At 35.0% G+C, this 26,866-nt stretch overlaps 1 protein-coding gene across 8 annotated transcripts in view; it reads right to left on the bottom strand.

Annotated features, from left to right (window-relative positions):
* Positions 1-26,866, bottom strand: part of TEX2 (testis expressed 2) — a 133,130-nt gene that overhangs the window by 88,762 nt on the left and 17,502 nt on the right. For 3 of the 8 annotated variants that reach the window (XM_074260820.1, XM_074260828.1, XM_074260821.1), the window contains exons 2-4: positions 20,426-20,570; positions 7,898-7,947; positions 5,489-7,131 (exon numbers count right to left, since the gene is read on the bottom strand). In XM_074260820.1, coding sequence (XP_074116921.1) covers positions 5,489-7,093 — 1,605 coding nt within the window. In that variant the 5' untranslated portion in view covers positions 7,094-7,131; positions 7,898-7,947; positions 20,426-20,570. The remainder of the gene's footprint in view (positions 1-5,488; positions 7,132-7,897; positions 7,948-20,425; positions 20,571-26,866) is intronic. The other 5 variants (XM_074260823.1, XM_074260824.1, XM_074260825.1 and 2 more) reach the window with 3 other exon arrangements.

Here is a 26,866-nt window from a genome sequence, read left to right as displayed (position 1 = left end):
CTTAAAGCTGTGTGAATAAAGAGAAAGGGTTGGATTGAAGAAATATTGTGAAGTTAGAAAAGACTAGATTTGGCAACTAAGGATATATGGGGTTAGAGAGAATGAAAAGTCAAGGATAATGCTGAAGAAGGATGATAGTACTTTTAATAGAAATAAGGAAGTTCAGAAGGAAGATGGATTTGTAAGAGGAAGGAGGAAGGACAGTGAGTTCTGTTTTGGATATGATGAATTTAAAGAGTTGCTTTAGGGACACCAGTCTGGAGTATCCAACAGATAGCTGGAGATGCACACATGAAGTTCAGAAACAAAGAGAGATTTAAAATTCTTTTGCATAGACTAAACCCACTGGAGCTGATGTCACCAAGTGAGTGTAGTTAGGATACATCCACATTTAATGGACATGATATAGATAATAAAAACAACAAAGGAGCCTGGGAAGGAACAGTCAGACAAGTAAGAGAGAAAAAATAAGAGAGACTGGTGTCATAAACATCCAGGATGAAAGGGTGGTCAATACTGTCAAATATATTAGAGGTTAAAAAAGGATGAGGATTTAGAAAAGGCTAACTAGTTTAATGATAAAGTAATCACTGGTAATTTTGGTGAGGAGCAGTTTCATTTTAAGTGATGAGATGAGAAGCTGATAGCAAAGGACTAAGAAATGACCAGAGAGAAAATAGAGGCAATGGATGTAATTTTTTTTCTCTATGTTTGACTGAAAAAAAAAAAAAAAAAAAAAAAAAGGATAAATATAGAATAACAGCTTGAGGAGATGGTGGAATTTAATGAAGATTTTTTTTCAGGATAAGAAAGACATGAGCATGTTTGTAAGCAAAAGAAAAAGAACTAAAAGACAGGGAGGAAGTTTATAGGGGCAATCTACAGAAGACAATAAAGGTAACAGAAGAAAAGGGAGCAAAGGGTCATTTTTTCATTGAAATAAAGCAAGAGAATGGGGGAGGGGATGATGTCAAGGAGAAGCTTAAATTCAGACCAAAGGATATGTAGAGGAAAAGGTGCAGAAGGGCATGATAGCACCACTATCTTCTAGCATTTTAAAGGCTGGAAGAGATTTCTGGAACAGAAGTCTTCTGGAACACTTGTTCTGTTTAGCTTTGGAGGGTAGAATCAGAAGTAGGAGATAGAAGTTACAAAGAAGCAAATTTAGGCTTAATATCAGCAGAAACTAAAAATTAAGAGTTATCCAAAAGAAAAAAAGGCCTGGCTAAAAAAGGCAATGGGTTCTCCCTCCTTGGAAATCTTCCAGCAGAGGTTTGGTGAAACCTTATCAGGTCACTTCTTGTGTTGGGCTGGAGATGAGATCTCCAGCTCTCAAAGTCTGTCATCTTCCTTATGCATAGAATTATTTGCAATGTTCAAAATATTACAATGATCCCCCATTGCCTATCAAATAAAAAATTTAATTCCTTATCCTAATATGCCTGTTCCTCCACAATCTGATGTCAACTTATCTTTCCAGCTTTATCTTATGTGGTTACTGTACATATACCCTGTACTATAGAGCACCTGGACCACAGTAGTCTCTGCTGTGCAATTTGGGCTTTTCCTAGGACTTTGTTCACGCTCTTCTTTCCTGGGCCTGAAATGCCTTCCCTTCCCAAAACACAAACCCTTCTAAAATCCCACCCATCATCTTCTCTGTTAGCTGCTACTGGCTGGGAAAATTATCATATAGAGGTATAAATATATTATTGTCTTTTCATCTTTCTAAGACATTCAGATAGAAATAATTCTATGATAAGTTGCTATCCAACTATGGGTTCCTTTTTGTGTGATATCCTGTGAACTCTACACACAAGTTGATAAAAGGATGGCAGTGGTAACTGAATAAACATACTGGAATGTGAGCTCTCCTGTAGGTTCACTACCAGAATCTTTGAAATACCTTAAGTATCCCATTCTGTTCCCATGTGGTTCTGATGATTTCTCCTAGGTCTTTTAATTGTAAAAGCTTTTCATTCCCAGTTACAGAGGTTTGATGTATTTGGCAATTCTATTAGATATAGGATCTGTATCTTTATTAGGAAAAAGTTAACTCCCTTACCAATGCAGGTCAGCCCCTTTTTTTCATCTTCAAGTCTTAGTTATTTCAGGCAGTGAAAAAATTAAATGATATTTCCAGGGTCACAAAGCCCTGTGGGACTTATATTATCATCATCAAAAGAAGAAAATGAAAAGAACACTGATCTATGGCATAAGGTTGAAAAATGAAAAATTGTTCACCAAAAACTAAGAGCATTAAAATATTCATTCTCACCCTGTGACTTAAGCAGGTTTTTATCTAGGTAAAAACGGTATCACTCAGAGTATGACAAATAACTTGCTCATGATCACTGGATCTGGAAACCTCTCATATTATTGTGATTGGTGAGGGTTCAAAGAAGTTTCACTAGTGATCCTGCTGTACACTCAATTGCAGGGGCAGGAATCCTTCTAGAAGATTTGATACATAGGCTTTCTGATCCCCTCCCAGCCAGTAATGACCTTTTCCCTCATTAGAACTCTCCTAACACATTTTTGGCATCTCTTAAGCACTTGCTTTGTATCACAGCTATTTGTGTAAGTATCATATTTCTCAGCATAAGCTATATGAGGTTAGCGGACTCTTCTCAGTCTCTTCTGCTGGATGATCATCTATCTTCATCCATCCACCCCACCTTCGAGTATCCCCCATGCTCTGTCCATGACCCCTTCTCTTTCAGTAACTTCATTAGATCCCACAGATATAATTATCTTTTTTTTGGGGGGGGGTATATGACTCCCAGATCCTAGAGACACAGCATGGTGTAATGGAAAATGAAGACTTGAATTTGAATTTTGTTCCAGACACTTATTAGCCATGTCGACCTGGGCAAGCCAGTTAACCACTCTGGGCCTCAGTTTATTCATCTATATGAGTAAGTTGAACTCAATGGCTTTTGAAAAAGCTGTCAGCTCTAAATCTACCATCCAAAGATCTATACACCTAGTGCTACTCTCCTGAGTGCCAGTTCAACAACACAATAAGCCCACTGGATGTTTCCAACTGGATGTCCCATCAGCATCAAACCCAACATGTCTCAACAGAATTCATTCTCTTTCCCTCCAAACACATCCCTATTTCAAAATTCTTTCTATCAAGGGTATCACCATCCTTCCCATTATGAATTCAGGTTTGTAGCCACAGAGTCACCTTTCATTCTCCACCTTCTTTCCTCCTTTATATTCAATCCACAACTAAACCTTGGTGATTCTACTTCCACAATGTCTCTCAAATTCATCCCTTCTCCATTCCAGTCAGCACCTAAACACACATCTGGACTCTTATAAGAATGCCCTAATTAGCCTCCCTTCTCTTAACACTCTCCTCCCTCCAATCTATCTTCCACACTGTGCCAAAATGATTTTCTTTTTTTCTCATTAAAATTTTCCTTATCACTATTTTGGACTTGACAATCATGCAACATGAACATTTTTCCTATACAAAGAAGAACAGAAAGATATCACCTAGTAACATTAACCTTAGTCACATGACTAAGAATGTATATGAGACCAGGAATTAGATACAGTTTGGATTAAAAAAAATTTTTTTTTTTAATTTTAGTTGTATCATAGCTTTACTTGACTATGTCCCCTTTTGCTCTCCTATTTTATTTAATTTTTACTCACTCACTTTCTTTTCTTTCTTATCTTCATCACTAATCTTTATTCTTTCCCAAGTCCCATCCCCTACCAACAGTGTTGTCTCGTAACAAATAAGCAGAGTCATACAAAAAGAAATCCACACACTACCCATTGTCTTATTCTATAGCTCAAGTTTATCAGCTCTTTGCCAAGAGCTGGAAAGCCAATTCAGACTTTTGGAGTTTAAACCAATATTAGTTCTTAATCTTCCACAGTTCTCCCTTATAATGTTGTATTCGCTGTATAAATTGTTCTCCTGGATCTGCTCACTTTATTCTATATCAGTTCATACAATTCCTCCCAGATTTTTCTGAATCCATCCCTTTTATCAAAGTAATTTTTCTAAAGCAAAGTTTGGATCATGATACTCCCCTAATTTAGTAGACTGTCTCTAGGATTGAATATAAACTCCACTGTTTGGCATATCAAGTCCTTTATAATCTGTCCCTTACCTATCATTCCAGCTGTAGTATATGTTAAACCTCTTGATGTACTATAGAGTTCAGCCAAAATGGCTGCTTTGCTTTTCCTCACATATAACACTCCATCTCCCACTTCTGATTCTTTTCATTGGCTTAAGATGCTCTCCCTCCCACCTTACCATAAGAATCTCTGGTTTCTTTCTATAGTCAACTTGAGCATAACCTCTCTTTAGCTGCTGTATATGTGTGTGTGTGTATATACATATATATATATTTTTTTTTTTTTTGGGGGGGGGTTCTGTTATTATCTATATGTTGTCTCCTCTGAGAAAACATAAAGCTTCTTGAGGGCAGGAACTGTTCATTTTTCATTTTTGTAATTTTGGAACTTGTCATAATATCTGATACAAAGAAAGTACTTAATAAATTCTTGTTGATTGTATCTTAGCTAACCTTTGTATTTTCCTCAGTGCTTGTGCACACAGTAGGAACGTGAATTTTTTCGGACTAAATTAGGATAAAAAAAAAAAAAAAAAAAAAAAAGCAAGAGATGCATTCACAGGTTCCAAGTTCAAATACTGGCTCTCAGTGACATGGAGCAAATCTCCTTTTCCTTATCTGTAAATGAGGAAATTGAACTAGATAACTTTACAGTCTCTTCCAGCTCTTCCAGACCTATAATCCTATTAATTGCTTCACACCAGCATAAATTTATGGCTTATAAGAGTAATAGTCCAAACATATTAGTATTTCTTGAGACCAAAATTGTGTATGCTATGACTTTTGCACATCTAGGAAGTTTACATGGAAGACGTGCCCATAGGCTGTTGGACCTTCCAGAAAGACTTATGCTACTGAGTTGGGCAAGATCACTAATAAAACTTCCTTAAATCTTCAAGCTTCAAAGCTACAAAAGTGCCCACATGATATCAATGACAATGAGCCAGACCATTCAGATTCTCAGGACTACACTGTGTCCAACTAAAAAAAAATTTGGGTCAACTTGTCTGTGTCACTTGTCTGCCTCAAGGATGAGGATGAGGATAAGTAAGATACTAACTAGAGTGTCTTTTAAAGCTCTTAAATTAGAGGGATAATATTGTTTCACTTCTCCACAAAGTTCCATAAATACTGGTTCTCTTTTTACATTCTTATTTAGATAATAATAACTAAAGAAATCATCATATAGCACAAAAGCTGACATTTTAAGATAGAGTGCAGTTTACAAAAGTCATAACATGTTAGAGTTAACAGAATTGTCTTCTTATCTCCAGAGCTCATTGGAACACTAACTACCACTTTAAATGATGCTCACCTGTCTCAAGGATGCTGGAATCACAAGCACTTGCTTCTTAAGTAAAAGATCAGTTAAGAATTCTCACCTTCTGAATTTCCGGTTCTTTGATATCCAGAGATTCTGTATTCCAGTGTTTTAGGCTTGTATGTAGCCTGTGATATTTATGAGCACTTGATGGTATAAAAAACCAAATCACACAGACCGCAATCATAAATCCAAGGCCAAATCCCAAGCAAAGTCCACTCACATAATTGGGGAGAGGGAGTATAAGGTACGCGTAGACTAACAAAGTAAGGAAGTATAATGTCTTCATTGGTAGCTTAGGCTGCTGTACATACAAATTCATTTCATGTTCACTGTCGAGTACGGTATTATTTTCCTCAAGCATCCCTGGCTTGAGAGAAATGTCCAGGGGCTTCTCAATTTTACTTTCTTCCTCTGTATCCAGGTCAAAGTCCTCAGTATATAACTCACAAAACTCTTCATCTTCTTTGCTCACTAAGGCAGACAAAGAACATTTTTCAAGTACTGAGGAGGCAGTCTTTGCACTTGCATCCTTGACACTGCTGACTTGAGAGCCCTGCAATTCTACTTCCCTTACTAATTCTTCAGAGGGTTTAGGATATTCACTCTTACTGAAATTAGAATCACTTCCATCACAATCACCCTCCCAGTCACATTCCTCTTCTTTGATGCTATAGTTGTTATTGCTTTCCAAGTGGCCATTCAAACTGGAAAGATTGGAGAGCTCTGAAGCACTTGAAGATAAGGCTTTGGGCCTGTGGCTACTACTTTCCTCCCCAATAATTTTGCTAAGGAGCTGAAAAGGCTCATAGATGACTTCAGAAAGACGCCGCTTAGTATCTTCAATTTTAGCTTCCATTTCGGGCACTTTAAAAAAGGATCTAGTATCCGAGGGAGAAGTCAGAGGGGAAGAAGGAGCCGTCTTAGAATCTCCCCCTGTATTTCGAGGCTGAGTAAACTGCTTAAAGAGGTGTAAATTCAGTTTGGAGTCAGGCGGCTTATGGGATAGAGTATCCAGCTCCTGCTTGGAAGTATCAGTGGACAGAGACTTGACAAGAGTTTTCATCAAGTGCCGGTGCCTGGGGGGCTGTGGGGATTCTTTTGGCTCCACCTCTGTTGAGAGGGACTTGACAAGGCTCATGAAGGGTTTCGCACTAGAAAGGGTAGAGGAAGAGGCACTGGATGACAAAATGGGAGACTTGGAAGGAGAAGACAATGGAGAGGAGGAACTGGTTTTCTGCTCTGAAAGAGACGATACACTGGGTGAGCTCACTATTGGACCTGATGGAGAAGATGCTGGGGACACAGAGGATTCCAATGATTTTACAACATTCTCAGTGACAGGCAAAATGGGAGATGGGGAAGACATAGACTGTACAACTGCCATGACAGGTGAGGTAGCAGGGCCAGCAAAGTCATGGTGCCCACGTTCAAAGAACAAATCTTCCTTGGCTTCTAGAGCAGTTACAATACTTTGGTCATCAAATTCTTCATCAGGAGATTCTCTGAACTCCTCCTCCTCCTCTTTCTCCTCCTTCCCAGATGCTGAGAAGTGAATGGTGATGGTATCTCGTGAAAGTGACCTTTGGACCTGTACTTTGGGGGTTGATGATGGTTTTGGCATATCATTAGTTTTCTCTGCATGGCTACTATTCAGACTTGTCATTGCCGTCTGTGCTGACCGCCTTCACACAGCTTCAAGCTCTGTGAAGAGAACATTAGGAGAAACAAAAATCAAAAGGCAAATTTCTCATAAAAAGACAAAGACATTTACAGATAAAAACCTTCCAAGAGATTGTTTTAAAATAGTAATTATACTTTTACTTTGACAAGTATTCACTGTTTCTAAACTCCACGGACTTAACTAAATGATTTGTTCAGTGAAAATTAAATCATTAAGTATTTTCTTATCAATCAAGTCAAACACCATTATCAATTTCACTATCTTCATCACTGTCATGACAGCTGACTTGTGTTTTGTTTTTTTCCCTTTTTTTCTATGACTTGTTTATATTAATCATTCCATTTTTCAGGGTTTAGTATACTACAAATTAGATATCATCACTGCTAACAATACAGAATCCAACAGGACAAAATGGGGTCAAGAAGAATCTTGAAATGACAAAGTTCCACCAGTGGTTTTCTATCTAAAGAAACTATCCAGATTCAGGAAGGCGTGATTCAAAGTGAGATTTATAATCATTTGTCTTTCATTTCTAAATGTGTATAAAAATCTTGTAATAAAACAAGAATCAGCAAGGAAATTTCTAAGTATGCAAACATCTCAGGTATACACAGGTCTAATTATTTTTTAACATGTTAGTTAAGCCAAAATGCTTCAGCAAGTATAAATAACACATGGATCCATGTCCTAAAGAGAACTAAGACAAAGTAGCTACAGTATTAAATGGTAAGAAAAATGTAGCTAGAATCATAGGACTTGGATTTGAATTCTCATTCTTTTACTTACTTGTGTGACCTTAGGCAAATGACTTCATCTGTTTGCGACTATTTCTTCACCTGTAAATGAAAGGGGTGGATTAGAAGGTCCCTAAGGCCCCTTACAATGTCAAATCCTATGACAAATTTAAGACAAAGCACCTATCTTCTAGGACTTACAATGTTGTTATGGACATAAAACATATACATCCAAAATTAAAAACAAACCTAAATAGCAATACAAGAAATATTCTAAGATATTCTGTAACATCTATTCAACTTAATCATTAACAAATAAAAAGATTAAAATGCTAAATGAATGGTCTACATAAGAAGCACCCAAGCAACACAGATATCGGAGTGGATTGAGATGTGTAGAGAAACCTCGATGAAGATTAGCTAATGGTTTACCTATTTTACTTTCTGGATTTTTTTCCTTTTTAAACCAACTGCTTAGGTTTATTTATTAGGCCAATTTTTATTTTTGCTTTCAATTTTGTTAGTTTCCTTTGATTTTAAGGATTTCTATTAATACTTGAGTTTTTATACATAAGAAGCACCCAAGGAACACAGATATCAGAGTGGTTTACCTATTGTACTTTCTGGGTTTTTTGAAACCAACTGCTAGTTTTCTTTATTAGGTTAATTTTTATTTTTGCTTTCAATTTTGTTAATTTCCTTTAATTTTAATGATTTCTATTTTAATGCTTCAGTTTTTAAAATTTATCACTTTTCTGCCAGATTTTTGCTTTTGCTTTTTATTTTCATGGCCTATTCATTAATCTGTTCTCTTTTATTAAATAAAGCTTTAGAGATATAAAATTTCCCCTGAGGATTACTTTGGCTGCCTCTCAAAAATTTGGTATGTCTAATAGTCATTAATTGTTTCTATGATTTGTTCTATGATGCAGTGATATCTTTCTTTCTTTCCAGTGTTTATTTTTTTCTTTAAGCTATACAACCTGTGTATGGCTTGTGTAAAGTACATAACTAAGTAATTTCTATGTATCTAGAGGGGTCACTGGTATCTTTTGATAACAAATACATGAAGTCTTCCTTTAAGAAAGACTGGATCATTCATATCTGAGAAGAGACTAATAAAATGTTTCTCCAGTAATTCAATCACAACTGTGAAATGTTCAAGCCAATAATTGCAGATATTATCTGGCATCACAGCCTATCAGTCTTATAATTATTTATTTATTGTGCTCCTTCAATAGGGTTCCCCAGGAGGCTATAATTTAAATAAAGAACAATTATCCAAATGAATATCATCTGTTCAGCATTCTCATTCTACTTAGGTCTATTTTATACTTTTGCAACATATAAACAAGCCATGAATGGGGACCTAACGTAAAGACTGTGATAATCAATAAAAAGCAGTATAAATGTTATGGCATTCTTTAGAGGTCTGCAGATTATTATCAAATCAATGAGTTCTTCTTATACTCCTGAAATTTTTAGTACATCCTTTTTGCTCCTCATATTGTTTTTATCAGGTCTATAGTTTTTTGGTTGTTTTTTTTTTTTTAAAGTGTGCTTTGTATAAAATAAATATGTAATTGATCTCAATCCACAAGAGTCAGTGGTATTCTCTTTTAGTAATGGATATTGTGATGCTTTCTGTTAAGAAAGATGGGCTCTCCCTAAATACACCAAAATATTTGTAGCAGGACTTTTATATCCTAGCTAAAATAAATAAATAAAAATATTAAAAAACAAAGTAGATGTTCATAAATTGGAGAATGGATAGAAAAAAAATCACAAGAATATTACTGTGCTATAAGAAATATATGTACATATTTAACTTGGTATAGAAATTTGTCTCATCCTATAGGGAAGTAGAAAGGGAAAAGGGAAAATAAAGGGGGAGGCTAATGGAAGGGAGAACAGAAGTAGAAGGGGTAAGGAATAAGAAAGGGGAAATTGATAAAAAGAAGGGCAAATTGAGGGAGGTAGGGGTCAGAAGCAAAACACTGATAAAGAGGGAAAGGTTGTAAAGAGAGAAAAAGGTATAAAAGGGGAAAAATTGGATGGTGGGAAGTACAGTTAGTAATCTTAACTGTGAATTTACATGGAATAAACTCTCCCATAAAGCAGAAGCAGATAGTACAGTTGATTAAAAGCCAGAATCTTACAATATGTTGTTTACAAGATATATTTATGTGTGATGAAGCAGGGAAAGATTTATATGAACTGATTTTAATTTATGACTGAAGTATGCAGGGCAAAGAAAACAATATATACAGTAACTTCAATAATGTAAATAGACAAAACAAGCACCCACCAAACAATGAAAAGTGACTAATAAAAATTACACAGATCAAGTATGGCACAAACCACCCACATCCTGAAGATGAGAGTCCACAGGTTCAACACATTGCACAGGTTTTTAGACTTTTTCAAAGTATTGATCAGTTGTGATCATTTTCCTCCTCTTTAAAAATACTGTTTGTTACATGAGATGACTCTCTGAGAGGGGTGGGTAAGGGACACTGGGGATAACTATGATAATATAAGAAATAGAAGACTTCAGTAAACACACACATAACATTTTAAAATATGATAGCATTGATATAACATGCCTAAACAAACAATAGTACACAAATGTAATGGATTATTATCTTGTAAGAAATGATAAAGCATGGAAGGATTCATCTGAACTGAACTGATGTAGAAGTTCAGAAGTAGAGTGAAGAAAACAATATACACAATGATAAGAATCACCAAAAAAAAAAAAAAAAAAAAAAAAAAAAAGGCAAAAGTTGCAAATTTACAAAAAAAAAAACCACCTAGCAGTTCCAAAAGAGAGAAGGAGAAGAAATTCTCACCTCACTCCTTTCCAAAGATAGGAGGTCCACATTCATGATAACTTGTACATTTTTCAGATTTTTAAAAAAAAAATACACTGACCAGTTTTATTAATTTTTCTTTTCTTTCTTTCTTTCTTTCTTTTTTTTTTTTTTTTAAATATTTTTAGGTGGAAAAATTCTCCAGGAGGGGAAGAGATTCTAAGGAAAATTGTGGTGATTAATAAAATATATTTTAAAAGGCTAGATGGGGTCAGTATTCTATTTGACTTGAGGCTGGTAAAATGCTTTGCTAGTATATAGTTCACAACAGTGAAACATTTGTGCCAATAATTATGAATGTTAATTGTCCCCATTGCCTTCCCATTTTACAAATATTTGATATTATCATTATTATGGCTTAGACCCTGATACATAGTAAACATTTCTGCAGAGATGTTAAAGTGGATCTCAGAAAAACAAAGGTTTGTATGAAGTTCTATATCAACTTCTGAAAAGCATAACTACAAAAAAACAAGCTCCCACTGCATATGCCTGTGTGCCTGGAAAAATCGAGCCTAGCCCCACTGACTGCATCTAGCTAAGATTCTCTAAGAGACTATGAGATTTTCAAGTGTCTTCTTATGGGACTAAGGATGACAAAAACAAGCACACCTATGCCAAAATGCTCCTATGGGGAGCAAATTACAACATTACTTTAACTTTATCCCACAAAAGCCTAAAATTAAATCAATGTAGATGTTAGTATAAGAACTACCTGTGATAAGAAAAAGAAGCATTGCTACATATGGTTGGTTGCCAAAAAATAAAAACAAAAAAAAACAACAACAACACAAAAAACCACCTAGCAAGGAGATCATCTAAAAACTATAGTTGCTCTTAGGATTAAAAGGAAGATGTCAAGCCAATGTTGTATGCCCAAAGTATCAGGCTCATACCAGGTTACCATGGGAACCCTAAAATGTAACTGTTCCTGGCCTGCCCTCAGGGAACTTAGATTCTACTGGGAAAAGGTAAGATGTACAAAGAAACTTAAATACAAAATAGATAAATTCTGAGGAAACAAACTGACAGTTAACTGATAGCATATGCTACTTATTTCAAAGTAATACAATAATGACTTATTTTGCAACTCTAGAATAAAAGCAATCAACTTTTCATTCAGAAAAGGGCACACCGAGGTTCTTTAATTATTATAGTTTTGCTGTCTAATTCTTCTATTTTTTCCTGTGATTCTGTTAATTTTTCTTTAAGTACTTATGTGTTATACCATTCAGTACACATTAAGTATTGATATTATTTCACTTTTTTTCTGGATGTCTTTAATTATAATACAATTTTCTAACATCATTTTTAACCATGTTTATTTTTACTGCTGTCTTATCTGATCATGATTATCAGATCTGCTTTTTTGGAATTTCCCTAATGCATAAAACTCTGCTCAGGAATCTCATTTTAACTCTGTGTGAATTTTTATCTTTCAAAGAACCTTTCCTGTAAACCAAATTCTTGGATTCTGCAATCTAATTTATTCTGTTATCGTTTTTTTAATGGATGAGTTTGTTCCATTTACATTCTTGGTATGACCATTTATTTCTCTCTATTGTGTCCTCTTATGCTTGCTTTCTCTTCCCAAACTCTTCTTCAGAAAGTAATAAAACTCAGTCTCCAGCAATAATATATGAGAAAGGTGATCTGGTCCCACTTGTTGCTTCATTTAGCCCTTCCTCCATTTTTGATTCCCCAATTTGTGCTTCACTCTTCAAACGTGAAGTTTGTTTTGCTTGTGATGATCCTCTCCCTGACTCTGCTTTCCTTCTTAAACTTCTCTCTCCCCATGTTAGTTGAACTTAATGTATTTAAGATATCAGGATCATAGGTTTAGAAATAGAAGGAACTTTTGGAGTACATTTAGTCCAACCCCTTATGTAATAAATGGCATTTAATGAACATATCTTTTAAAATTTCTAAGGAAAGGAATGAAGAGACTGAAATTCTGGGGTCTTGGTTTAGCTTTTTAAAGGTTTTTTTTTTTTTTTTTTTTTTTTTTTTTTTGCTTACTACCCTAACTCTGACAAATTCTTTTGCATAATCCTTTTTAAAACCAAAGAGAGGTATAATTTCATTTATATACCCGAATACATTCAAATTTATAAAAGGACAATCTGTGTTACTTTTTTTCCAACGACTGATGGGCATATGGAAAAAATAACTACAATCTGCGCCCCCCTCCCAAGGCAATTGAGGATTAAGTGACTTGCCCAGGGTCACATAGCTAGAAAGTGACAAGTGTCTGAGATCACATTTGAACTCAGATCCTCCTGACTTCAGGGCTGATGTTCTATCCACTGCATCACCTAGCTGTCCCATAATTACAATCTTTTAAGACTTTTTAAAAAAAAGAGGATGAAATAAATTTTTTTAAGTTTTCAGCTATATTTTTCTAGTTAAACTTATTAACTGTACTTCCTTTCAACTGAAAGGTGAAGGACTATACAAGAGCAGAAGGTTATCTTTACTGTCTAGTACAGTCAATGCTTAATGCACAATGGAGTTATGGGATGGCATCATGGGTATATCCCATGATTGTGATATAAAAAATATTAAAATAAAACATTTAGAAATTCATCTCATAATAAAAACAGCAAAATATCTTGTTTAGATAAATCATTTTTTAAAGAGATACCTGTATCAAAATTGAAATCATAAATGAAATGTAGTTCAAAGTACTAATTAAAGTTTTTTAAAGTCACATATTGATTAGAAACCATTCATCAGCCCCTGCTACTTGGTAGGCTAAGGCTATTGAACACTTTGAGCTGCATTAGGGCTAGAACCATGAAGTCTGGCACCAATATGGTAACACCCTCCCACCCTTATGACCTAGGAGTTACTAAGTTGCCTAGGGAAGGGCTGAAGTGGCCCAGGAGCCTTGGGGGGAAAAAAAATACCTAGTCAGAAAAGGAAAAGGAAAACACTAATTAATGAAGAATTCCTACAGAGGGCAGGTCACCATACTGATAATGTAAGTGGCAAAGTTTATTAACCTTGTTATCCAAATGCAATGCCTTTTCACACAGAGTCAAAGAAGAGCCCAAAGTCTTTCAAAGGCTGACAGAAACAGCACAGAGCATTTAGTTTTTAAAATGAAATTAGATGATTGTGAAAAGCAGCACTTTCAATTCCTCTGTTCCTTGAAGGTGAGATCTATTTTGTTTGTCTTTATAACCACAGCACATAGCATAGTGCCTAGGATGTAGCAGACCCTCAGTGAATTCTTATTTATAATCTGCTTGGCTTTCATCTGTGAATTTTTTCCTCCAAAAGTCATTTCTCAATGATCTGTGCTTACAGAAGAGTAAAAAAGCAATTAAAAATGAGACTTTTGGAACATACTATTTTTTTTTATAGCAGATTACTTAAGCTAATGTGAAGATCAGTTTATATTCCTTTAGCATATATCAAATGCCTTACAAGGGAAACAATTCAACAACAAATCAAACTTAACAGGATTTTTAAAAACTGCTACAATACATCCATATGCACATATCTAGGAGCTGACCATATAATGTATGCTGTACTTAATATCCATAGGGCTGATGGTTCATTAATTTTAGATGAATTTCACAGTAAGTTTTCAGTAATTACCAGCAGATTGCATTACTGGCTCATAAGATCCCTGTACCAATTAAAAGATCCAGTTACTTCAGCAAAGCCTCTAGGATCACATGTCTCCTATAGAGCTATGCCTACACAGCCAACCTGCCTAAAAGGTTTTATACTGGAGTCCACAGAGTTTTCCACTTTAACTACCTTCTAACCTACACCATGCTTACTGTCCTATAAAAATAAAGTGAAGCATCCCCTAAGCTTGATATAAAATCTGAGAAGCAAAAGTCCCAGATGCCAAAGCTTGTATTTTTAATAAATAATTTAAGATCTCTAAATAACAAACTAATTAAGTTGCATAAACATTTGTTCATTAAAGGTAATTTTCTAAAGTTGCAAAGAGTTATCAGTGTTATTCCTTACCTAGATCTACTTCAAGGGGAAAGGAGAAGAGATAGTAATTAATAGTAATACTTTTAATAGTATCCAAGAGCTGGGGGAAAAAATAGATGAGCATCAACAGAGAGATGGCTAAACAAACTGTGGTACATAAATATAATGGAATGTTACTGTGCTGTAAAAAAAACAATATAAAATGATGAATACAAGAGAAGCATAGGAAATCTTTTATAAACTAATGCAAAATAAAGAAAGCAGAGCCAGGGAAAAAAAAATATATGTATATATATATATATATAAATAAAATGACTATACAAATGTAAGTGGGAACAACAACAACAACCAAAAAAACCTAAAATCGAATGTTGTGAAATTTTAAATGATTAAGCTTGGTCCTAGAGAAGAGAAATGAGAACCTTCTTTGCAGAGGTTGGGGTCTAGAGATGTGGACCAGTATATATAATATTGGATTTGTGTTTTGGTTAGGTCTCCTGAATTGTTTTTTCTTTTTCTCTTTTGTTATTCTTTGTTATAAGGGATGGCTCTGTGGGAGAGAAAGAAAGTAGGGGTAAAAACAAAAGATATCAATAATTTAAGAAAAACAAAAACTTCTTAATATTACTATTATTATTATATAATTATTGTGCATCCCATTCCAAACTTTATGTATCTTGACATCTTTTTTGGGGGGGTTATAGACTAGAGCCAGAGCTATAAAGTTTTATACCTGGGAAAATTCATTTGATAGAGGATTAAGAGGTGGGGATATGCAGCAGCATCAAGGACAGTCTAAACATTGGTATCATCAGGCTGAGAAAAAGGGAGATTCATGCTCCAGAGTGTACACCTCTCGGGCCCTCAAAGAGTTGTAGAAGGAAAATAGGTCCCAAGAGAATGGTGTTACAGCAATAGGATCTAAATGTCTTCATTATGTGATGGCTTGATGAGAGAGTGAGAGGAAAGGACATGCCCTACATGCCCTAGCCTTTTCCTAATTACTGTACTGTAGGAAACAATGAAAAGTGATGAATACAAGAGAAGCATAGGAAATTTTTTATAAACTAATGCAAAGAAATGTGCATCCCCAGATGTTAATACCCTGGAGCAAAGCACTGTCTGCCCTAAACTAGATATATCTCAGAAAAGGGCTTTTTTACATAAAAGATGTTTCCTTGATAAATCAAGTGAATGAAGAATATTTCCTAAACAAACTATGACATATAATTTGATAGAGAGTCCATTGAATTAGTTCCTCAACACTTGTACACTGGGACAGGTACCATAGATAGAGAGTGAGCTGAACCCAGAATTAAATAGGAAGAGGAAAATGGGATGAACTGTATTTGAGAAGTCATTAAATGTTCACTACAATTTCTGTTACTATAAAAACCTAACTTTTAAACATCAATATTGTCAAATCACCCTATTATGTTAAACTGAGGCTAATCATGGCATTTGCAATCTTTATAACAAATCCTTAAAATTTTAATTGTGTTTTACGTTTTACAAATCATTTTCCTCATCACTCCTGAGTGGTGCGAGGAACAATTCAAAATTTATTATTTTTATTTTATGGATAAAAAACTGATATCCTCAAATCTGAAGCAATTTACCCAGGATCACATAACTAATAAATACTAGAGCCATTTCTTGACTCCAAGTCTCTTGCTCTTTCTACTCTATGATGAGGCCAGTTATTCAAAGGGCAAAGGAAAGGGGGACAGTAAGTAATTTAAAGTGATTATCATCAAAGACTTGCCCAAGAAAATGGGAAGTAAAAGTCATCCTCAAGGATGTGTAGAGTCAGGAAACAAGATGAGCCAATTACACAGCAATGGGTGATGGGCAATGATATAGGGAAGACAGAGATTGTGGCAATGATGTCCACAAAGCACCAGAACCAGAGGAAAGCCTTCACAACAAAAGGCTAGATTCCTCATGGAGAATTTACAGAAAAAGTGGATGATACTGACATAGGGTGAGAAAGAAGGGATGTATGAAGTGCTATCTATGTTTATAGTTAAGTGTCAAAAACAGAATTGGAACATAGATTTTCAGCCTATCCACTAAAACTTTGCTTCAAAAATGTAAATTCTTATTGGAGAGATACAAAGAGAAATTCCATTCAAAATATCGGTCGATAGTATAAAATATTTGGGAATATATCTACCAAAGGAAAGTCAGGAATTATATGAGCAAAATTACAAAACACTTGCCATAAATAAAGTCAAATTTAAATAATTGGAAAGACATTAAGTGCTCTTGGATAGGCAGAGCGAATATAATCAAGATGACAATACTCCCTAAACTAATCTATTTAGTGCTATGCCAATCAGACTTCCAAGAAACTATTTTAATGACCTAGAAAAAATAACAACAAAATTCATATGGAAGAACAAAAGGTCGAGAATTTCAAGGGAAGTAATGAAAAAAAAAAATCAAATGAAAGTGGCCTAGCTGTACCTGATCTAGAACTGTATTATAAAGCAACAGTCACCAAAACCATTTGGTATTGACTAATGAATAGACTAGTTGATCAGTGGCATAGGTTAGGTTCACAGGGCAAAATAGTGAATAAAAATAGTAATCTAGTGTTTGACAAACCCAAAGACCCCAACTTTTGGGATAAGAATTCATTATTTGACAAAAACTGCTGGGAAAACTGGAAATTAGTATGGCAGAAATTAGGCATGGACCCACACTTAACACCACATACTAAGATAAGCTCAAAATGGGTCCATGATTTAGGCATAAAGAACAATATCATAAATAAATTAGAGGAACATAGGATAGTTTACCTCTCAGACTTGTGGAGGAGGAAGGAATTTGTGACCAAAGCAGAACTAGAGATCATTATTGATCACAAAATAGAAAATTTTGATCACATCAAATTAAAAAGTTTTACACAAACAAAACGAATGCAAACAAGATTAGAAGAGAAATAACAAATTGGGAAAACATTTTTACAGTTAAAGGTTCTGATAAAGGCTTCATCTCCAAAATATACAGAGAATTGACTCTAATTTATAAGAAATCAAGCCATTCTCCAATTGATAAATGGTTAAAGGATATGAACAGACAATTTTCAGATGATGAAATTGAAACTATTTCCACTCATATGAAAGAGTGTTCCAAATCACTATTGATCAGAGAAATGCAAATTAAGACAACTCTGAGATACCACTACACACCTGTCAGATTGGCTAAGATGACAGGAACTAATAACGATGAATGTTGGAGGGGTGGTGGGAAAACTGGGACACTGATACATTGTTGGTGAAGTTGTGAAAGAATCCAGCCATTCTGGAGAGTAATCTGGAACTAAGCCCAAAAAGTTATCAAACTGTGCATACCCTTTGATCCAGCAGTGCTACTACTGGGCTTATATCCCAAAGAAATACTAAAGAAGGGAAAGGGACCTGTATGTGCCAAAATGTTTGTGGCAGCCCTTTTCACAGTGGCTAGAAACTGGAAAATGAACGGATGTCCATCAATTGGAGAATGGTTGGGTAAATTATGGTATATGAAGGTTATGGAATCTTATTGCTCTGTAAGAAATGACCAGCAGGATGAATACAGAGAGGCCTGGAGAAACTTACATGAACTGATGCTAAGTGAAATGAGCAGAACTAGGAGATCATTATACACTTCAACAATGATACTGTATGAGGATGTATCTAATGGAAGTTGATATCTTCAACATAGAGAAGAGCTAATCCAATTCCAATTGATCAATGATGGACAGAATCAGCTACACCCAGAAAAGGAACACTGGGAAATGAGTGTAAACTGTTAGCATTTTTTGTTTTTCTCCCCAGGTTATTTTTACCTTCCGAATCCAATTCTTCCTTTGCAACAACAACAATAACAACAAAATTCGGTTCTGCACACATATATTGTATCTAGGATATATTATAACATATTTAATATGTATGGGAATGCCTGCCATCTAGGGGTGGGGGGTGGAGGGAAGGAGGGGAAAAATTCGGAACAGAAGGGAGTACAAGGGATAATGCTGTAAAAAATTACCTATGCATATGTACTGTCAAAAAAGTTATAATTATAAAATTATTTAAAAAAAGAAAATTCTTATTGGGTAAATGGATCATTGAAACAACAACCCCCATCAATCCAACTCTCAACTCCTGGGAAAGCAGACAAATAAGTGAAAAACAACACAATAAAACAGACTATAAGGATGAGGAACAGAGAACTATGAACAGAGAGAAATTAAAGGAAAAGTGAGTTATACGAAAGAGCTAGAAAATAATAGTTTCAAAGTTGATATCTAGGAAGATATGTGATACAGAGAGGAAAAAACTAGATCAGAGGAGAGAGGGATTTTCACAAAGAAATAAAAAAAACAGGCTTAGACTACATGATACCTGGTACCATAAAGGGCCTTTTTTCTAAGAGATATGAAATGAAAGAAAGAATGCATATGAGCATGCTCACCCATGTATTAACCTGGGGCTGAAAGAAAGTAGAACTAAGAAGGGAGGTCAAACACACTGAGCTGGACAAAGATACCAAAGTATGTTGTATATGCAATACTAGATAACCTAAACATAGTTCATACAGGCAAATCCTCACACTAAAATAAAACAATTCTTGTTTATACTCTACTGCACAGTCTTGCTTATTCTCCTGGGAAGGGGGAAGGAAAGTGAGGGAGGGAGAAACATAAGAAACACAAAGTCTTACAAAAATGAATGCTGAAAAACAACTGTTTGGACATGTATACATATATTGTATTTAATTTATATTTTAATATATTTAACATGTATTGGTCAATCTGCCATCTGTGGGGGGGGGGGGGGGAAGGAGGGGAAAAATTAGAACAAAAGGTTTGGCAATTGTCAATGTTGTAAAATTACCCATGCATATATCAGGTAAATAAAAACTATTAATAAATAAATAAATGAATGCTGAAAAGTATCTTTACATGTATTTGGAAAAAATAAAAAGAGAAGAAAATAAGATATTAGTAAACAACTAATTTCTACTGATAACAAATGAATGGAACTTTCAAAATTAAACTGTTGGACTAGTGGAAGAGGGAGGAGTGAGTATATTTGCAAAAATGATGCAAAAGTAAAAAATCAATAAAAATAAGAAAAAAATAAGCTATCAGAAAACAAAGCATATTAAAATAATAAATGATACTTACAAACATAACCCTCTACTTGCCCTACCAAGGCATGGAGTGACCCTCCTAGGTTCTAAAAGACTAGGTCAACAAAACCCAAGCTCCAGCAGGTTCTTCTATCCCTCCACCAAAACAAAGGTATGGTGATGGCAACAGCCTGCTTTTCAAGGACAGTCTTTACTAGATACAAAGTAGCTCATCACCCAAGGACTAGTCATTTGGAAATGGATTCTTTGGCCATAGCAATCTATGAAACAAAGAAAAAGATAAAATGGCTTCCAGTTCTATGGTTGGCCAAATGATGGTGACAAAGTAGGGGAAAGGTAATTATAATACAAAGAATCATAAAGGCTTAGACTGTTATACTATAGATATAAGATTTTTGTTTAATGACCAATGAGTGGACGTACTAGAGAAGAACGGAACAAATTCAGAACATAAAAGAAAATTGATGTGTGACCAGAAAAAAAAGATGAGGTAAGAACAAGGAATGACCAATGAGCAGCCTACATATGCCAGTGGTAACCATGCCATGTCAAGAGAATGCAAGGAAGCCCCAGTACACTGGATAGACCCCTTGTGGTGAACTTACGGAAAGACATGAACAAGAGTTGCACAGGATGGGTAGGCAGGGATGGGCTGCAATCTGCATTGTTGGATGAAATACCCACATCGATGAGATCACTGATCCAATGGAATACTGAAGTATTATGAAGATAAGTCTTTTTTCATAGTTCCTGATCAGAGAAAGAATAGCCTAATTTAATATTTTACATTTAGAAGCCTATATTACTTAATGCCATGCAAGGATTATTAAACTATATAAGGCTCTTTGTAAAAAAAAAAAAAAAAATCCATTAAGTATAAAATGTACTAAATTGTACAGCTTTTTTCAAAAACATTATCTAAAAGATTTCTGAGGTGGAGAAAAATGTAACTTAAAAGACCCACAATAAAAATGACTGGTTCAGATCTGCCTTTCTGTATCAAAGGATCTAGAGTGTTATGCAGATGTAAACCACAGCTATTCTTTCTTCTCTATAGGGAGAAAAAGCTAAGGGATTATAAATCATTTGGATAATTTATTGGACAAAAATTCATGTTAGACATAATGTTTTAGAAGCCTATTATTATGCTTCAAGGAATCTTGTTTATAATAACCACAATGGCTAGACCTGAAGTATGTGTACATACCTATACACATACACATCCCAGTTCCAATTTTTACCACCTGTAATATAGAATAAACCAAGTGTGATAGTTATAATAGCTGTAATCCCAGCTCCTAGGCAGACTGGGATTGTCATCTCTTAAATTCAGAAGTTCTTAATTATAGTAAGATAAGCTTTCTGGATTAAGCTAAGCATCAATACAGTGAGTTCCCCAAGAAGACTTGAATGAGGTTAGAAATGAGGAAGGCCCAGAGTTTTCATGCTGATTAGAATACAGGCAGTAGAACACAGGACAGCTAAGAAAACAAAACAAAACAAACAACTGCTCCTCTTCTCCCTCCCCTCCTCACCAACTTTGGTATTTCAATAGGCAGGTGTAATTTGCTCAGTTTTCCTCATTTGTCAAATAAGCTGGAGACAAAAATGACAAACCACTCTAGTATCTTTGCCAAGAAAACCCTAAACGGAATCACAAAAAGTCAGATATGACCAAACAACAAAATGTATTCAAAATTTAAGGTGATTCCCAATAGAGAACTAAGATATTTATATTTTTAAAAAGCAAAAAATCTCAAACATTTTGACCTCTGGGGGGGGGGGGGGAAGGCATCTTAATCCTCCTGGAAAGGTTCAGCTCCATCAGGTACCAATAAATCCATGAAACTTTCCTTCCTTCATCTCCCCAGCAGGAAGCAATCTCTTATTTCACTTTTCCACCTTTCCTGTGAATTCATCATGCCCTGTTTTGTATTATAGTTATTTGAGCTGAGAGGCAGCAAGGAACAGTAATAGAATACTAGACTTGGAGATCAAATTCCACCTAAGAAACTTCCTGGCAGTATGACACCATATGAGCAAGTTAGCTTACCTTTCTTACTATTTTATCACATGTTCAATGGAGATACTACTACCCATTTCACAGGATAGCTTGTGATTAAGTTGGCTATTGCACAATTAATATGAGATTTTTTTGTCTAATGACCAACGAGTGGACATACTACAGGAGAACTGAATCCTACTGATCATTATCACTATTAAACAAATTTAGAAGATAAAAGGAAGTAAATATGTGACCAGAAAAAAAAGATAAGGCAAGAGCAAGGAATGACCAAGAATAACCTACATATGCCAGTGGTAATCATACTATGTCAAGCCTTTTTCAAAAAGTTATCTAAAAGAGATTTCTGACATGAAGGAAAATGTAACTTAAAAGGCCCACAATAAAGGTGACTAGTTTAGATCTGACCCTCTGTACCAAAGAATCTAGGGTATTATGCAAATTGTATATATACAATCAACCAGATCAACAAGTAATTATTAAGTTCTATGTGCCAGGCATTATGGTAGAGTTAAAAAGACAAAAAACTTTTTTTCAATTAATATTATTATTTGTCTTCTTAGCCTCACTCACTAGATCAGAGTTTCTTAATCTTTTTTGTGTCATGGACCCCTGAGAAACCTAGGCCTTCTCAAAATAATGGTATTAAGTGCATAAAATAAAATGCATAAGGTTGTGAAATATTAAAAAACACATTTTACATATGAACATAAAGTACAAAAATTATACTGAAATAGTTATCAAAATAGTTTTAATAAACAAGTTCATGGAACCTAGGTTAACAATCCTTGTCCTAATTTGGAGGCTCTTGAGAAGTGATTGCATACTCTGTGCATAATTAACAGCATCCCTGACACACAATAAATGTATGCTCCATTTATTTTTCCCCTTTTCTGATAAGTGCAACCTTTTTTAGGTTTTGAAACATACTTCTGATTGTGCTTCTCACACAGTGACCTTTCAGTAAATCATGTGATCTTCTGAAGTCTATTTTTGACCTTTGACCTAGTCTAGTTGAGGCTTTTTCATTAATTTTCTAAGTAGTAGGACTGGTAATCACAAAGCAGTGATTATGATTTTTTTTCCCCTCTAAGCTTGTTGTTCTTTCCTAAGAATTTTAAATTGGCAACAAAAAGAACACATTCCAAACCATTAGGTTTGCAGGAAAACAAGTTATTTGAATAAAAGCCTTGAACGATCATTTTTAAATAGGTAAAGGTTTAAGCTTTAATAAACACTCTCTGGTAAATTCTCCACATCATAGAATGGCTTGTTTTGAGAATAATCCAAAAATTCCCAGATGTTGTTCCAAAGAGTCTGAAGAAATGAGAACATTTTCGTAAGATATCCACCTACTATGAAAAATTTAGTTCTGACATATAGGACTCAACTTTTTAGGCATTACAAGTTTCCCTGCTATTTTTAAAACCACTAATTTGTACAAACTACTGCTTAAGCCCCTTCTATCAGAAACATACATATAAAAAATATCATCACTTGAGATTATTTATCTTATTGGCTCAGTGCAGGGTATTGGCAAGAATGTTGGACTTAAAGTCAGGAATACTGGACTTCAAATCCCACCTCAGAGCTGTGTAACTGGAGAAATCAATTAAACCTCTTATAACCTGTTTCCTCATGGCTAACATGAGGATGATAAGAGCATCTAAGTCACAGTGTTGTTGTGATGATTCATCAATCAAAAATAATCAATAGTTTATTATGTAGCAAACATTGAGCTAGGCACCCAGATTGCAAAGACAAAAATGAAATAGTTCCTGACTTTAAAGAGTTAAATTCTAAATCAGGGAAACCACATGTATAAGTAGATCAAAATATATATATAAAGTAAAACATATCAATATAAAAATAAATAGATATACAATATGTACAAAATAAAGAATTTAAATTCTAAATCAGGTAAACTATAAGTACATACAAAGTAAAAACAAAATTATGGGGTGGGTGTGGAGAAAGAAAAGAACAGATAGCACTCCCCAGCATCCTCCAAGTCAGGAAAGATTTCAAGTAGATGACATTTGTGCAGAACTTTGAAGGAGTCAAATATTTACAAAGGAGAAAGGGGACAAAATGAAGAGCAGAGTGGATTCCAGGAAGGAGTACAGCCTGGAAGATCACAGAGACAGAAGATGGAAGGCCATGTGGGATTTCAATGCTAAGCAGAGGACTTTCTATTACCCTAGAAGGTCCTTATTGAAGAAAGGAGAGATGATCAAACCTATATTTTAGTCAGATGTATAAAAGATAGAGAGAATGGAAAAAGAAGCAGGGAGATCAACTAGAAGACTGCTAAAGAAGACTTTGTGAGAAGTAATGAAGGCATGGATATGTGAGAAGATGGACACAAGAGATGATACAGGTGAAAATGGTAAAATTTGATAGTTGATTGGATATGTGTTCAAGGGAATGAGAAGTTCAGGCAAGAGTGATGAAAACCTTGTCAGAAATAGGAATGCTAGGAAAAGGCATGGAGAAGACACCAATAAATTTTGTTTTGGAAATGTCCTCTGAGCTGCCCACAGCACAACTGGAAATAACCAATAGAGAGCTGGTGATAAGGAATTGGAGCTTGAGAAGGGAATTAGGGCTAGACAGATATAGAAATGGGAGTCATCTACATGGAGATGATAATTGAACCACGAATGTCAATGAGAGCAAGAGTATAGAAAGAAAAGGGAATTTAAGATAGAATCAAAACAAATATGAATGCTTATAAAGTACTTTTAATCCTTAAAAGAGTTTTACACACACACATATGTAAACATGTTTACACAGAAAGCTGAAAAGGATCTTTGAGATCATCTGGTCCTTTTACAAAGGAAATCAAGGCCCAGAGGTAAAGTGAAGTAATTTGCTCAGTCATACATATAATAAAAGTGAGAATTTGAACCTCTATCCCCTAACTACAAATTTAGAATTCTTTCCCACTACATTATATTTCCTTTCTTTTTATAAGACTTTGGTATATTAAGTATCAAAAACCATGAAATAAAGCTTGCTTCTGCAGTGCAAAAGGCAATACAATATATTTCTTAATCCTATTGAAGGCTCAAAACTTTATATACATAAAAAGCTCAGAAACATGAAATGAGTTTAGTTTTCAATTCAATAACAGTGTTTAAGCTCAAATTACACAAAGTGAAGCACAGGAATCTAAAGATAAATAAAATAGTCCCTGCCCCAGCAAGGTGGAGATGAACATAATGTGTACAAAGACTAACAACTGGGAATGAGGAAAATCAGGAAAGGTTTGTATAGAGGAAGCCCTTGAAGTGAGCTCTGGAAGAACCTAAGACTTCTAATAGAAATAGTCAGACAAAAACTGGGAACTGAGAAAAATGAAGAAAAAGTGATTTTCCTCCCAGATGTCATTCATAACCTGCCTCTTCTACTACATTGGTCTCCAATCTCAAACTGGTTTGGGCAAGAATATCACAAAGGTCAGATCCCTCTAGTTTTCATTTGTAACTCTGATACAACATACGTCACATGGGTCCAGTGGGAAATCAAGTATGAGATGACACAACATTTAAATAGATTTCTCTGTGTTATTTAACTTTTTGTACTTTTTATACTTCAAAGAGACCTGGGCTCTCAGCCACGTAGTATTTACCTATATCAATGCAGACCACAGTCCATCTACACCTGCTCATTCTGGGTGAGATTCTTAGCTACTTTCTCCTGTAAATACTCCATAGGAAACTTAGGTAAACTGGGGCCCTTTCTCTAGTTTTCTAATAACACTGTGCTCACCAATGGACTACTCAGGCTGTTATTCGTTACTCATCCTCTCATACATCTCTCTGGTTATATCTCATCCTGCCACTGTATAATTTTTGTATAATTTTTCATTGGTATAAATAAGCTATGGTTGTCTCCAACTCAAAGGGAGCCTCTTCAGTGCCTTCTGATAGGAAATGTTTATTGAGAACCTGTTATTTGCAAAGCAGATTGCTAGGTGCCCAAGAAATTCAAAGACATTGGCCTTTGTCTTCAGGGGTTTTATATATAACCTTATCAGAAGAAATTGAACATGTGCACATAAGGATCAGAAAATATTTAAGTTAGGGACTATTAAGTATTAAATGAGTTGTATAATTGGTATGATGATCCAGAAACAACAAGGATCATCTAAGTGCAAGAACCTAGGCAAGTTAGACTTTGGGAGAAGTACATTACAATTTCTCCCTAATCACTGGTTTCTCTCTATTGCCTATAGATTTGCCTAGATCTCACCTATCTTGAGAAAAAACCAAAACCAAAACCAAACATCCTAAGATGGTCCCTTCAAGTTATAGTTTATAGAGGGGAGTCATACATGAGAAGACGAGGAAGGAAAAGGCAAGGCATGGAGAACTTTAAATGTAAAGTTTATATTTGATCCTATGTGTAATGAAGAATCTCTGAAGGTTATTAAATATTTGGGAGTGGGAAAGTGAGTGTGTTGGAGGTTCATGAGAAAAGGTGTTTGGCAGCTTTCAGGAGGTTAAATGGGAGAGAGGAAGGAAGAAGAGTAAGAAGGCTGTTAGAATAGTCTAGACCAGAAGAAGAGAGGCTGAAGTAGGGTGGTGGCTGTTAGGAATGGCCAGAACAAGACAAATATAAAACATGCTATGGAAACAGAAACAAAATATTACTAGAAATGTAGATGAGAGTAAAGACTATAGTCTTTACTATATAGGATATCACTCAGGTAAGAGATTCTGGGTACACAAATTAGCAGAAATGATATGGATGAAAATCCAGCAAAGAAGACTGAGAAATGAAACAGATATGAACAAATAGATAGGAAGAAAATCCAAGAGTGTCATGAAAACCCAGACAGGAAAGAAAATCTAGTACAATAGAAATACTAAGATATGGAAACTGCTTGGATAAATAGGCAAGGATTGTCAATAAAAAGTTGGAAGATGACAACGAGTTTATGAACCTGGGGAACTAAAAGAATGATGATGTCCTGGGTTCAGAATAGGAATGGTGAGTCTAATGCAATGAAATCGGG

Source organism: Sminthopsis crassicaudata, chromosome 4 (assembly GCF_048593235.1).
Source record: "Sminthopsis crassicaudata isolate SCR6 chromosome 4, ASM4859323v1, whole genome shotgun sequence".
NCBI classification, from domain to species: Eukaryota; Metazoa; Chordata; class Mammalia; order Dasyuromorphia; family Dasyuridae; genus Sminthopsis; species Sminthopsis crassicaudata.
This window is presented reverse-complemented; position numbering and strand designations above follow the sequence as displayed.